Below are 13,277 nucleotides of genomic sequence, written 5' to 3'. Positions count from 1 at the left end.
TGATGATAGGGAGAGAGAGTCACTGCTCCTCAGTATTAGAGCTGTGTGATGATAGGGAGAGAGAGTCACTGCTCCTCAGTATTAGAGCTGTGTGATGATGGAGAGTGAGTCACTGCTCCTCAGTATTAGAGCTGTGTGATGATGGAGAGTGAGTCACTGCTCCTCAGTATTAGAGCTGTGTGATGATGGAGAGAGTGTCACTGCTCCTCAGTATTAGAGCTGTGTGATGATAGGGAGAGAGAGTCACTGCTCCTCAGTATTAGAGCTGTGTGATGATGGAGAGAGAGTCACTGCTCCTCAGTATTAGAGCTGTGTGATGATAGGGAGAGAGAGTCACTGTTCCTCAGTATTAGAGCTGTGTGATGATAGGGAGAGAGAGTCACTGCTCCTCAGTATTAGAGCTGTGTGATGATGGAGAGTGAGTCACTGCTCCTCAGTATTAGAGCTGTGTGATGATGGAGAGAGTGTCACTGCTCCTCAGTATTAGAGCTGTGTGATGATAGGGAGAGAGAGTCACTGCTCCTCAGTATTAGAGCTGTGTGATGATGGAGAGAGAGTCACTGCTCCTCAGTATTAGAGCTGTGTGATGATAGGGAGAGAGAGTCACTGCTCCTCAGTATTAGAGCTGTGTGATGATAGGGAGAGAGAGTCACTGCTCCTCAGTATTAGAGCTGTGTGATGATGGAGAGTGAGTCACTGCTCCTCAGTATTAGAGCTGTGTGATGATGGAGAGAGTGTCACTGCTCCTCAGTATTAGAGCTGTGTGATGATGGAGAGTGAGTCACTGCTCCTCAGTATTAGAGCTGTGTGATGATGGAGAGAGAGTCACTGCTCCTCAGTATTAGAGCTGTGTGATGATAGGGAGAGAGAGTCACTGCTCCTCAGTATTAGAGCTGTGTGATGATAGGGAGAGAGAGTCACTGCTCCTCAGTATTAGAGCTGTGTGATGATAGGGAGAGAGAGTCACTGCTCCTCAGTATTAGAGCTGTGTGATGATGGAGAGTGAGTCACTGCTCCTCAGTATTAGAGCTGTGTGATGATAGGGAGAGAGAGTCACTGCTCCTCAGTATTAGAGCTGTGTGATGATGGAGAGAGTGTCACTGCTCCTCAGTATTAGAGCTGTGTGATGATGGAGAGTGAGTCACTGCTCCTCAGTATTAGAGCTGTGTGATGATGGAGAGAGAGTCACTGCTCCTCAGTATTAGAGCTGTGTGATGATAGGGAGAGAGAGTCACTGCTCTTCAGTATTAGAGCTGTGTGATGATAGGGAGAGAGAGTCACTGCTCCTCAGTATTAGAGCTGTGTGATGATAGGGAGAGAGAGTCACTGCTCCTCAGTATTAGAGCTGTGTGATGATAGGGAGAGAGAGTCACTGCTCCTCAGTATTAGAGCTGTGTGATGATAGGGAGAGAGAGTCACTGCTCCTCAGTATTAGAGCTGTGTGATGATGGAGAGAGTGTCAGGGGAATGGCTCTGTGGAGTCGGTCTGACTGATTTGAGTGTGGTTTTACATTCCAATGAGATTCTGTTGTATAATGTACATAAACCAAACAGCAGGGAATCGTACTCTAAAAGGTTGTAAAAAATCACTTTAGTTGTGAAAAACAAGCTTTGTTTATCATTGCTATTTTGTGGTGTGAAGTCCCTGGTGCTGTGTGTAGTAGAGTGTTTCTCTGTCTGACAGTGGCCGAGTGGCAGAAGACCTTTGAGGAGAAGCTGTCCCCCCTGTTCAGTGTGAAGGAGACTCTTAGTGAAGAGGAGGCTTTGAAGATGGGTCGGAAGGATCCGGAGCAGGAAGTGGAGAAGTTTGTCTCTGCCAACACACAGGAGCTGGGAAAGGACAAGTGGCTCTGCCCACTCAGTGGCAAGAAGTTCAAGGTTCGTGTGTGCGTCTGTGCGTGTGTCTGTGTGTCTGTGAGTATGTCTGTGTGTGTTTGTGTCTGTGTGCTCGTGTGTCTGTGTGTGTTTGTGTCTGTGTGCTCGTGTGTCTGTGTGTGTTTGTGTCTGTGTGCTCGTGTGTCTGTGTGTGTTTGTGTCTGTGTCTGTATGTGTGTCTGTCTGTGTGTCTGTGTCTGTATGTGTGTGTATGTGTCTGTATGTGTGTGCTTGTATGTGTGTGTATGTGTCTGTATGTGTGTGTGTGTGTATGTGTCTGTATGTGTGTGCCTGTATGTGTGTCTGTCTGTGCCTGTATGTGTGTCTGTCTGTGTCTGTATGTGTGTGTGTGTAGGTGTCTGTATGTGTGTAGGTGTCTGTATGTGTCTGTATGTGTCTGTATGTGTCTGTATGTGTCTGTGTCTATGTGTCTGTATGTGTGTGTATGTGTGTGTATGTGTGTGTATGTGTCTGTATGTGTGTGTGTGTATATGTGTCTGTGTGTGTGTGTGTATATGTGTCTGTATGTGTGTGTGTGTGTATGTGTCTGTATGTGTATGTGTCTTTGTGTCTGTGTCTGTATGTGTGAGTGTGTGTGTGTGTGTGTGTGTGTGTGTGTGTGTGTATGTGTCTGTATGTCTGTGTGTGTATGTGTCTGTGTGTGTGTATGTGTCTGTATGTGTATGTGTGTGTGTGTATGTGTGTGTATGTGTCTTTGTGTCTGTGTGTGTGTGTGTGTCTGTATGTGTGTGAGTGTGTGTGTGTGAGTGTGTGTGTGTGTGTGTCTGTGTGTGTGTATGTGTCTGTATGTGTATGTGTCTGTATGTGTGTGTGTGTGTGTCTGTATGTGTGTATGTGTGTGTGTGTCTGTGTGTGTCTGTGTGTGTCTGTGTGTGTCTGTATGTGTGAGTGTGTGTGTGTGTGTGTGTGTGTGTGTGTGTGTGTGTGTCTGTATGTCTGTGTGTGTCTGTGTGTGTGTATGTGTGAGTGTGTGTGTGTGTGTGTCTGTATGTGTGTGTGTCTGTGTGTGTGTGTGTGTATGTGTGTGTCTGTGTCTTTGTGTCTGTGTGTGTGTCTGTATGTGTGAGTGTGTGTGTGTGTGTGTGTGTGTGTCTGTATGTGTGTGTGTCTGTATGTGTGTGTGTCTGTATGTGTGTGTGTCTGTGTGTGTGTATGTGTGAGTGTGTGTGTGTGTGTGTCTGTATGTGTGTGTGTCTGTGTGTGTGTGTGTGTATGTGTGTGTCTGTGTCTTTGTGTCTGTGTGTGTGTCTGTATGTGTGAGTGTGTGTGTGTGTGTGTGTGTGTGTGTGTCTGTATGTGTGTGTGTCTGTATGTGTGTGTGTCTGTATGTGTGTGTGTCTGTATGTGTGTGTGTCTGTATGTGTGTGTGTCTGTGTGTGTGTGTGTGTATGTGTGTGTCTGTGTCTTTGTGTCTGTGTGTGTGTCTGTATGTGTGAGTGTGTGTGTGTGTGTGTGTCTGTATGTCTGTGTGTGTCTGTGTGTGTGTATGTGTCTGTATGTGTGTGTGTCTGTGTATGTGTGTGCCTGTGTCTTTGTGTGTGTGTGTGTGTGTGTGTCTGTGTCTTTGTGTCTGTGTGTGTATGTATCCTCTCCCTCCCACTGACATTTTTGCTTTGCACTCTGTAGGGTCCTGAGTTTGTGCGTAAACACATTCTAAATAAACATGGAGACAAGATAGAAGAAGTTAAAAAGGAAGTGGTTTTTTTTAACAACTTCTTGATGGATGCCAAAAGACCCGCCCTCCCTGAAGTGAAGGCCCCACCCCCTCCTGGCCCAGGACAGGGTAAGACTCCTCTCCTCTCCTCTCCTCTCTCTGCCAGAGAGGGGCACAAGACTCCTGTGATTCAGTAAAAGTGGAAAAAAATAATGTAATAAATCATTCCTGATCCTTTTCTCCCTCCCTCTCCCTTTGTAGGAGTTTTATCTCCAGGACATCCTTTCCCCCCTCAGGCTCCCCAGGCTCTGATGGGCTTTGGCCAGCCCCGGCCTCCGGTCATGGGTTATGGAGGTAGGGGTATGTGAGTGGCTTTGGCCAGCCCCGGCCTCCGGTCATGGGTTATGGAGGTAGGGGTATGTGAGTGGCTTTGGCCAGCCCCGGCCTCCGGTCATGGGTTATGGAGGTAGGGGTATGTGAGTGGCTTTGGCCAGCCCCGGCCTCCGGTCATGGGTTATGGAGGTAGGGGTATGTGAGTGGCTTTGGCCAGCCCCGGCCTCCGGTCATGGGTTATGGAGGTAGGGGTATGTGAGTGGCTTTGGCCAGCCCCGGCCTCCGGTCATGGGTTATGGAGGTAGGGGTATGTGAGTGGCTTTGGCCAGCCCCGGCCTCCGGTCATGGGTTATGGAGGTAGGGGTATGTGAGTGGCTTTGGCCAGCCCCGGCCTCCGGTCATGGGTTATGGAGGTAGGGGTATGTGAGTGGCTTTGGCCAGCCCCGGCCTCCGGTCATGGGTTATGGAGGTAGGGGTATGTGAGTGGCTTTGGCCAGCCCCGGCCTCCGGTCATGGGTTATGGAGGTAGGGGTATGTGAGTGTGAGAGAGAGAGAGGGAGTGACCATGGCCTGTCTCCAAAAACACAATAAGAGCAGTTAATAGTGCTGCAGTTTTGTGTTTTTTTTTACTGTAAATTAGGGACGCAAACTCTCTTCATACTTTTAAAACCAGACTGAAGACTATTTTCTCTAACTTATGGAAATATAGTTTTTTATTTGACTTTGTTATGGACATGTACCACCCTTTGAGACTATAATTAGTGATATTGGGCTCTAAATAAACTTGTATTATTATTATTTTAGTATCATTATTGTAAATCTCCTCTCTGTCTCCCTATCTCTGGTTCTTTCTCTCCCTGTCTGTGTGTGTGTCTCTCTCTCTCTTTCTTTCTGTCTGTCTCTCCCTCTGTCTCTCTTTCTTTCTGTCTGTCTATCTCTGTCTCTCCCTCTGTCTCTGTCTCTGTCTCTCAGGTGGTGGTCCTCCATACCCGCCAAACCAGTATGGAGGAGGCCGTGGGAATTATGACAACTTCCGTGGCCAGGGAGGTTACCCAGGGAAACCACGCAACAATCGGTAAATGCACTCCGATTTGGCGGAGCCTGTCACGTGTGTCTACCTTTTCATGTGTTTTAGCTAAAGTTTAGAATTGCCCTTCAAATATTAACTGTTCAAATTTGTCCTTAAACTCATTCTTCTTCCAGAATGATCCGTGGAGACCCCCGAAACATCATTGAGTACCGAGACCTGGATGCCCCAGATGACGTGGATTTCTTTTAGACTGACTCTTTTATTCTGTCCATTTTAATCCTCTCATTCTTTGCTCTTGTGTAGTTTTTGTTTTACATCTGTGTTAGTGTAAGGCTCTCATTATGGCCCTTGTCCCTCACACACAGCCTCCCAGTGTGTGAATCAGTCACAATTATTTCCCTTTGAGACATCAGCTGTTCTGTGTTGAGAGAGACTCTGCCTTGTGCTTTGGGAGCTCCTGAATTGTTTTGTTTGTTTATAATAAATGTGATTTGGAGCAGGCAGACTGAATGGTGTGGTTGTTTCAGTTATCATATCAAAAGCAGGTGGTAGCATGTTATTCTGGTTTTCCATTCATCTCACACCAGTCTTTTGAGAATCAAGAGAACTACGTTAGCATGTGGTCGCCATTCAGTTCTTAGTTTTAATGTTGTATAAGTCAAAGTAGTCAGTAAGGATGAGGCAGGAAGATAAAATGCAGTTAGCAGGAAAAAGCAGTAATTTACAGACAAAGCAATAATGTTACAGTCATTTAAGACAAAGCAGTGATGTTAGTTATTTAAGACAAAGCAATAATGTTACAGCCAGTTAAGACAAAGCAATAATGTTAGTTATTTAAAAAGCAAAACAAAAGTGAAAAGCCAGTGGCAGTTTACTAAATGATTTGGATAAGTTGTATTAGGACATTTCTCAGTTTGAAGACAAATCTTAAAATTGCAAAAAAAAAAAACCCCTGTATGAATGAAATTCCTCCTGTCTTAAGTGTTCCCTGTCCACTATAAAGTAGACACTTCAAAACAGCTCTGTATGTGCTTCTTTCTGGGCTGAATATTTCATAGAAGAGAGCACTCTTGAGACATTGACAAATGAAGTCAGTGATGTAGAAAATCGTAAACAATACAATTCATGGATGAATTTATAATATCTTAAGCACAGGCAATTAAACAGCTCATTGGTCTAGTCTGCAATGTTGTGGCCTGGTGGGGATATCCTATGGAGAAATGTTTCTGAACACACAATGCCAGGAGGCTTGTCACTAGCCCATTGTAATTAAGCATTATATGTACACGCCCTGTGTGATATATCACTATTAGAGATAACACAGTCACATACCTCCTGGAACATGACTCTCCCATTCCTGATATACAATCATTAGCCTCACTGGTACAGTTAGCATTCCCAGAAACACATCCCCAGACATGGGTTAGGGTTAGGGCTACTGCAGAACCTTCAAACGCTACTGTAGCTATTACAGGTTTGGCTTTTTAAGAAAGTAAAGTTATTCAGAAACTTAGCTGGGGCAGCACGGTGGCACAGTGGGTAGTGCTGTCGTAGAGTTTGCATGTTCTCACTGTGTCTGTGTGGGTTTCCTCTGGGAGCTCCAGTTTCCTCCCATATGTCCAAAGACATGCAGGTTAGGTGAATTGGAGACACTAAATTGCCCCTAGGTATGAATGTTTGTCTGTGTGTCTGCCCTGTGATGGACCGGCGACCTGTCCAGAGTGTTTCCCCGCCTTTCGCCCTACGAGCACTGGGATAGGCTTCAGCACCCTCCGCGACCCTGACTAAGATAGGCGGCTTAGATAATGAGTGAGAGTGAGAAACTTATCTAGTTATTAAATGGATGCAAAAATGGTGTATCAAGTCTGTGTGGAGTGCACAGGTTTTCAGGGTGTGTGTTGCGTGTCTGTCTAAATGTGTTGTGAAGACGTGAATTATTGTGTGCATGGGCTTTCATTGGCTGATTAACATAGAGATGGTGTGTATGTTTTAATACGTTGGCCTCTTTTGAATGTGGCTGATAAAGCTCCAGAAGGGAGCTCTGTTTCTATGTGTTTGGGTTTTCTGTTGTGTGCTTAGGGTTATGTTCTTAGTATAGTTTTATGTGGCACCTATTCGTGCTGTGCTTGGTTATACTGTGTATGTGTGTCTTGTTAGTGTGAATTAGATTTGATTGGCTGACTGATGCAATGAGAACATGGGAATGAGAAAACCTGAGTTATTGTTGGATTATTACAATGGAAACATTCTGAAAGAGAGCTGTGAACCTGTGTGTGCACATGTGGATGTGTATTGACTGTTGAGTGTATGTAGTGAGTGTTGTGTTTAGTGTACGTATGTGTCTAGTTTTCAGGTCTTTGTTGTATGTGTGTGTGTATTGTGTGAGCTGATCAGAATCAGAATCAGATTTATTGGCCAAGTATGTTAACACGCAGTTCCACTCACTCTCTAGCTGAGGAGGATCATGAAGTCTGGATTCTGTGATAAAGCGATAAATGCTTTCATGCTGGACCTGATCTGACTGCAGTCTATGAGGTAGTTTACAGTAACATTAGGTTACATGAAATAATGAATCAAAAACAAAATGAATTAACTGAGTGTAAAGTGAAGCAGTTACCTCTGCACAAGACTATATAACTTGTACCTTTTACTATCAGCTTTGATTCGCACAAGCAGTAGACTATCTGCATTTAGTTCACGGTGTGAATGCTGACACACACACACACACACGGCATATGTTACTATGTCTACAGAGATGCAGTTTCATACATAAGGAACGTGTTTTCAGGACTACTGGAAAGTTACTGCATTATTATTAATACATTATTATTCATCTGCTTATTCAGTATGCAACCAAAGAAAAGTTTTCCTCATAAATAAAACAAATACAGTAGTCTTAGGGTAGATTATAAATGCTGGATAAAGAGGAACACCGATACATTTATTAATCAAGAGTAAGATTATATAAAAGACAGTTTACAACGAAATTTCAACCTGACCATACTGACAAAAGTATGCAAGAGTAAAACAGCATCCAGCAATCTTGCTGGGTAACCATTCTTCTCCCTTCTTATACACAAACTACCAGACCACAACATCAGACAAGGGACTGAAAATGAACTGAAACAGAAAAATGTTTACAGTAGGATGAAATAGAGGAATAAACAAAGCAAGAGCAGCAGATTAAAGCAACAAGCTTCATTAATGTGTCACTCTGACATGAGTAAGGGCCTGGTTTTGTCCAGCAGTGGGATGACAAAGAGTCATTTACAGTGTGACCTCTACATGAGAAAAACACAGGCAGGGTCATTTACAGTGTGACCTCTACATGAGAAAAACACAGGCAGGGTCATTTACAGTGTGACCTCTACATGAGAAAAACACAGGCAGGGTCATTTATAGTGTGACGTCTACATGAGAGCCTAGAGCAGAATGCTGTGTGAATTAAACTTGGGATTACAGAGGAAGAGCAAGTCTCTCTGATGGTCTCTCTGATGTGTGATGACTTCTCCTTCTATGTGTCTCTGTTACTGGTGTGCAGGAGAACACTAAGTTAGGTTTTTCATGCAAGAAGAAGAACTGATGTTGCTGAATTACAGAAATGAGTAAATTGGTTTCTATAAGTTAGTTTATCCTGACAGTAAAGTTGATGAACAAATTAAGTTGGCATGGAAACATAAAGCAGTTTCCATGCTAGTACTCTTTACAGCCATTACAGTAGTAAGGGAAGCAGATAGCAGATGACAGAATCTGTGGTGGTTCAGGAAACATTTGTGGGAAATGTTAAAACATTGTAGTGATAAGGGAAACATTCGTACCGGGTGCTCATTTGTATCAGGTGTTCATTTGTAGCGGATGTTAATTTGTAGTGGATACAGTATGTGAAGGAAAAATTTACAGCAGCTGTTTAAGAAACCACAGCAGTAATGTGAGTTCCATGGTCCAGCTCAATGTGCACTCACCTCCGGGCAGCCCCCACCTTACCATGTAACTGTACGTTCACACTGAGAGCGTCAAAGCGACCGGAGGTCATTGATTTTCTATGTGAGCCAGCGTCTTAAAATGGCGAAGAGCGGCGCGGCGAGGGCGGTTTTAAGCGTCAGAATAAAGTTGAAGTTCGGTTAACTTCATGGTAATGAGCTATGACGCGGTTCGGTGGCAACCAGTCGGAATTTAGAAGTGCTCAGCACTAGAGAATTCTAGAAAACACAATCATGTAAACATTTTCCCCCACCAATGTTAAAACTTAGCATGTCCACAAAAGTCACACCACACAAATGGCTTTTAATTAGTTTATTTCGTTAGTTTATCTTGTCACCAAACATGTCATTATAATTGTCCATTTCTGTCCTTAATCGATCAGTTTCTCAGCTTCACATCTAAAAGATTTCAAGAGTTTACTTATACCCTGCTTGTGGTCAGTCGGCACAAAGATATTGGTCGATACGTTTGTTTGCCTTTCAGCCCCTTTAAACAAGTTTGCAAAACCAAGCATTCGGAACGAACTTGTACCCGCCTTTTTCATCACCGTTAGAGCGTCCACAGTGTTCGACAACGTTGTTGGCAGGGCGGCTTGAGTGAATTTTGACACTCTCGCCGCTCTCAGAGTGAACGTACAGTAAGTCATGGAACACCTGCAAGCGTCTTTAAAAAAGAATCCTCGTTGAACTAAGCTCTCATGCAACAACTCCATTGTTGCATGAGAGAAAACCTCAGATTAAGAGGACAAATTCCTGCCCTCAGCGTGTGTCTCATGGTGAAGTGGAGCTAAATCTTTAATGAAGGAGCACAAATAAAAAAAGTGCCTCTGTCTCCCACAGACTCTGCCCCGGCACCTCTCCTGTCTGAAAGGCCTGACCCAGCTTAGGTAAAGGAGCCAAACCTGATCCAGGCTAAAAGTCAGGGAGTACAGTCAGTGGTACGGTGTTGGGATCCAGAGCCTTAAATTATGCTCAGTGTGCCATTAATGATGGATTCTTGAACAGGGAGGAGAGGAAACATGGGAAAGTTGTTGGACAATGTTCGTCCCTTTAAGAAAACAGTGCTTGTTTGACAGAGACCTTCTTAGGGTAACCCAGGGCTAGAAATAACTGGGGAGAGACCACTGGGATACTTTTTTTAACCTGTGACTTGTGCAGAGTCCAGAGGTTTTTTGCTGCCTGACCAAAATGTCAGTATGCAGCCGAAAAACTCTTGCAGCTTTAGAAGTCTGTCTATAGATAACCATTAAATGTGGGGTTATCAGAAATGTTTTTCCTTCTTAGTTTTGCTGAATACAGTAACATAATAACATAGCTGTCGGCTGAACAATTAAGTAATAAATGCCTTGTATAGGTAGCTTGCTGTAGTTAAATAATTACAGTAATTCTTATCAATGTGCTGATATAGTTATCATATCTTATGAGCCTAGTTTTGCATTAAAAAGCTTACCCCAGCTGTTTATGACTGCGGTCATTATAACTCTCATAGAGAGATACAGGTCATTTAACCAATTTTAACAAATGTATGGTCATACAGCAAACACTGCAGTGTAAGAGTTGAATGTAAGGTCATAGAGCAAACACTGCAGTGTAAGAGTTGAATGTAAGGTCATAGAGCAAACACTGCAGTGTGAAGTTGAATTTCTAAAGCCAAGGCTGAATTTCCTCCTCTCACATCACGTCTGAAGGGACAGTGGTATGGGAATTTAATTTTTATTTTATGTATTTTACATTCTGAAATTTTTATGCCAAAATCTGGTCCCAGTCTGTCCCTGCACAGACTTCATGTGACTTATATCAATTAACAAATAGAGTGTAAATAGTGATATTCTCATGATGCCCCATAGAGTGTCTCTGAAATTTTGTTTAATAAAATTTATTTTATTTAATAATAATGATACATCTCCAAGTGAGATTCTAAGTGTTTGTGAGTATTGGCTTATCTAACACTACCCTAGGTCTATAAAATGTGATAGAATATGAGTAAATGGGCAACTTTCATATAGAATTGATATTTTAGGCAAAATACACTGTATGTAAAAAGTAAAGTCAGTGCTATAAATATAGCATAAAAATACAACAAATAATATATATATATAAAATAAAAAAATATATATATACACACACACACAAAGTTTATTTACATATTCCAAAGGGAAAAAGTTATTTTTCCATTATTGCAGACAGTCCACTCAAAGACAACTGACCATGTCTGTTCTCTTAACCATCAAAGAGAAGAAAAACATCTGTACTCATTAATGGTTCAGCAACAGGTCCCGACATGCCTCCACATCCTCTTGAATGCTTTCATTTTCTTCAGCTTCACAGATGTCAAATACAGCTTTCAGTTCAAAAGCTCAGGTGTGTTCTGTATGTTTCATCACCTTTGGAATTACTGTGCATGTACTCATTCAAGACACTGACTCTCAGAGAACAGAATTCTCCTGAACAGTGCACAAGCTGGTGATGCGCCTACGGATTGTTTGTCAACACCATTGTCAGTGAGTGACTCTTTGTGAAGTACTACCACATGGAATAATGTTTTTGAAAGGTGATGTATTTAACAGTGGAGGAAGGGAGCAGAAGGGGTGAAAGACGGAGGGCATGGTCACTCCCTCACTCATTTGGAGGCAGCATTGCTGTGGGTGGAGGGTTGTTGCTGTTGTAGTTGCTGTTGTTCGGCCAGCGCCTGCTGAAGGCGCATGCGTTTGCGTGAATAATGCTGCCAGTGTAATACCTGCTGCTCATCGATAAATTTGGCACACTGACCATTCACCAGTTCCTTACGGAAGTGCTCATACTGCAGCAGCTCCAGCATGTGCAGGCAATGAGGATACCTGGAAGGTTATTGCACACCAGAATACACATGAGAAGACAGCAAAAAATAACATGATTCACATCCATTCAAAACGAAACTGAGTTTAGAGTGAAACAAAGCCGTGATTCCTTTTTCTTTTTCAAAACCGTGAATCATTTTAAAGCTAGATATAGGACAAGCCAAAGAGATATTAGAAAAGGGAACTCACTTCAAGAATTTGGCATATTCAGGTTCTTTCCAGTAAAGCAAATATTTTAAATAATTCACAAAAGGCTTTTCCCGCAGGAATCCTCTTTGAGCCAAAACTGTTGAAGAAAGAAGTAAAAGTTATTTTTAAATGAAATCCCTGGAACACGCTTCGCCTAGTCCTCCACTGAAAATGTCATTAAAAATTATTCCAGAATTGACCATTAAGAGTGTAAAAATTAGTGTGTGTACAGAAATCCAGTTAAGAGATGTGTATTACAATTTCACACAAAGACAAGGAAAAAGTAGGTTAATTTCAAGCAGCGGAATTCGTAGAGCAGCTGCTACTCACAGTTGAGGTAATTTGGATTTGCCAGGCACTGAACAAACTCCAATTCTATCTGGAATCGGTTCCTCGACTGCTCCTCTGTGTGAACACGGTTGAATTTCCAGTGAGATCAACATAATTAAATGAAAAGTTTGTAAGCAATCGACCGAACCACGGGCAATGCAATTCCATGTTACCTCGTCGTGAACGACATCACCGAATTTAGTTACCATGCTATCTGGGCAGCTAGCAGAAAGCCGCATAATCAAAGTATCCCTTGGCTTACATTCCGACACATCGGAGACTACAACATATGTGACTTAAGAGTGAATTATCCAAAATCATTCTAAAGCTAACAATTTCGCCGATAATTAAAAATAAAACGACCGAGAAAATGACTTAAGACTAAAATAGCTGCATTAAGTCATTGCTGAGATAGTTCAGCACCTAAGACTACGATCAACGGGCAATCCATAATTACAAACCTGTTTCCATAATGTCTTGTCTCTCAGAGATACCCTGCAGATCCTATCTTTTTGCGTCCTGCTACTTTAAGTTGTACCATAAACTGATATGTCAGTAAGCTAGCTTGCTAAGTACCAAATTTACACGAATGACGCCATATTTGTTGGGTGACGAAATGAGGCGGTCTTTAGGTTTTCTGAGACTGTAATGTCATAGAAAAGTGATTACCTCCACCTACCGTCTTAAATTGTGCACTACAGTTTATATCTCTACATTGAAGCCATACCCAGAAGGGAGCTGGAGAACTGTTGCTGTTTATGCAGCTCCTCCGACCTATAATACAATAGAGGCATGATTTAAAAACGGTCTTATTCCCCAACTCTGTTTTTAAAAGAAAACCAAACAAAGCCCCTAACACTTGGGAAAACACATCCCCTGATTCCAAAATATCTCAGATGGTATACTCCCAACTCTAACACCAGTTTTTTTTTCTCTGATGGTATATTCCAACGCTCTAACGCTAGTTTTTCTCACTCCACAGCATACCAACACATATTCCTCTGTTTCAGGGACAATAGCCTGTGCAC

The 13,277-nt window shown here is 42.8% G+C and overlaps 2 protein-coding genes across 4 annotated transcripts in view; one reads left to right on the top strand and one right to left on the bottom strand.

Moving 5' to 3' along the window:
- srrt (serrate RNA effector molecule homolog (Arabidopsis)) overlaps positions 1-5,412 on the top strand; it is a 23,564-nt gene extending 18,152 nt beyond the window's left edge. For 2 of the 3 annotated variants that reach the window (XM_030792659.1, XM_030792658.1), the window contains exons 16-20: positions 1,685-1,878; positions 3,523-3,679; positions 3,812-3,904; positions 4,856-4,958; positions 5,087-5,412. In XM_030792659.1, coding sequence (XP_030648519.1) covers positions 1,685-1,878; positions 3,523-3,679; positions 3,812-3,904; positions 4,856-4,958; positions 5,087-5,162 — 623 coding nt within the window. In that variant the 3' untranslated portion in view covers positions 5,163-5,412. Of the gene's footprint in view, positions 1-1,684; positions 1,879-3,522; positions 3,680-3,811; positions 4,409-4,855; positions 4,959-5,086 lie in introns of those variants that run through there. The other variant, XR_004025963.1, reaches the window with a different exon arrangement.
- Positions 5,413-11,045: 5,633 nt separating this feature from the next.
- Positions 11,046-12,803, bottom strand: med31 (mediator complex subunit 31). Its single transcript, XM_030792819.1, has 4 exons — positions 12,711-12,803; positions 12,250-12,324; positions 11,920-12,016; positions 11,046-11,730 (listed from the first exon to the last, which is right to left on the bottom strand). The coding sequence occupies exons 1-4, from the start codon at positions 12,718-12,720 to the stop codon at positions 11,514-11,516; spliced, it is 399 nt and encodes a 132-aa protein (XP_030648679.1). The 5' UTR covers positions 12,721-12,803; the 3' UTR covers positions 11,046-11,513.
- Between the last annotated feature and the right edge of the window lie 474 nt (positions 12,804-13,277).

Source organism: Chanos chanos, chromosome 15 (assembly GCF_902362185.1).
Source record: "Chanos chanos chromosome 15, fChaCha1.1, whole genome shotgun sequence".
In the NCBI taxonomy this organism is placed as follows: domain Eukaryota; kingdom Metazoa; phylum Chordata; class Actinopteri; order Gonorynchiformes; family Chanidae; genus Chanos; species Chanos chanos.
Note: the sequence above shows the minus strand (reverse complement) of the source record. Positions and strands in the feature narration are given on the sequence as shown.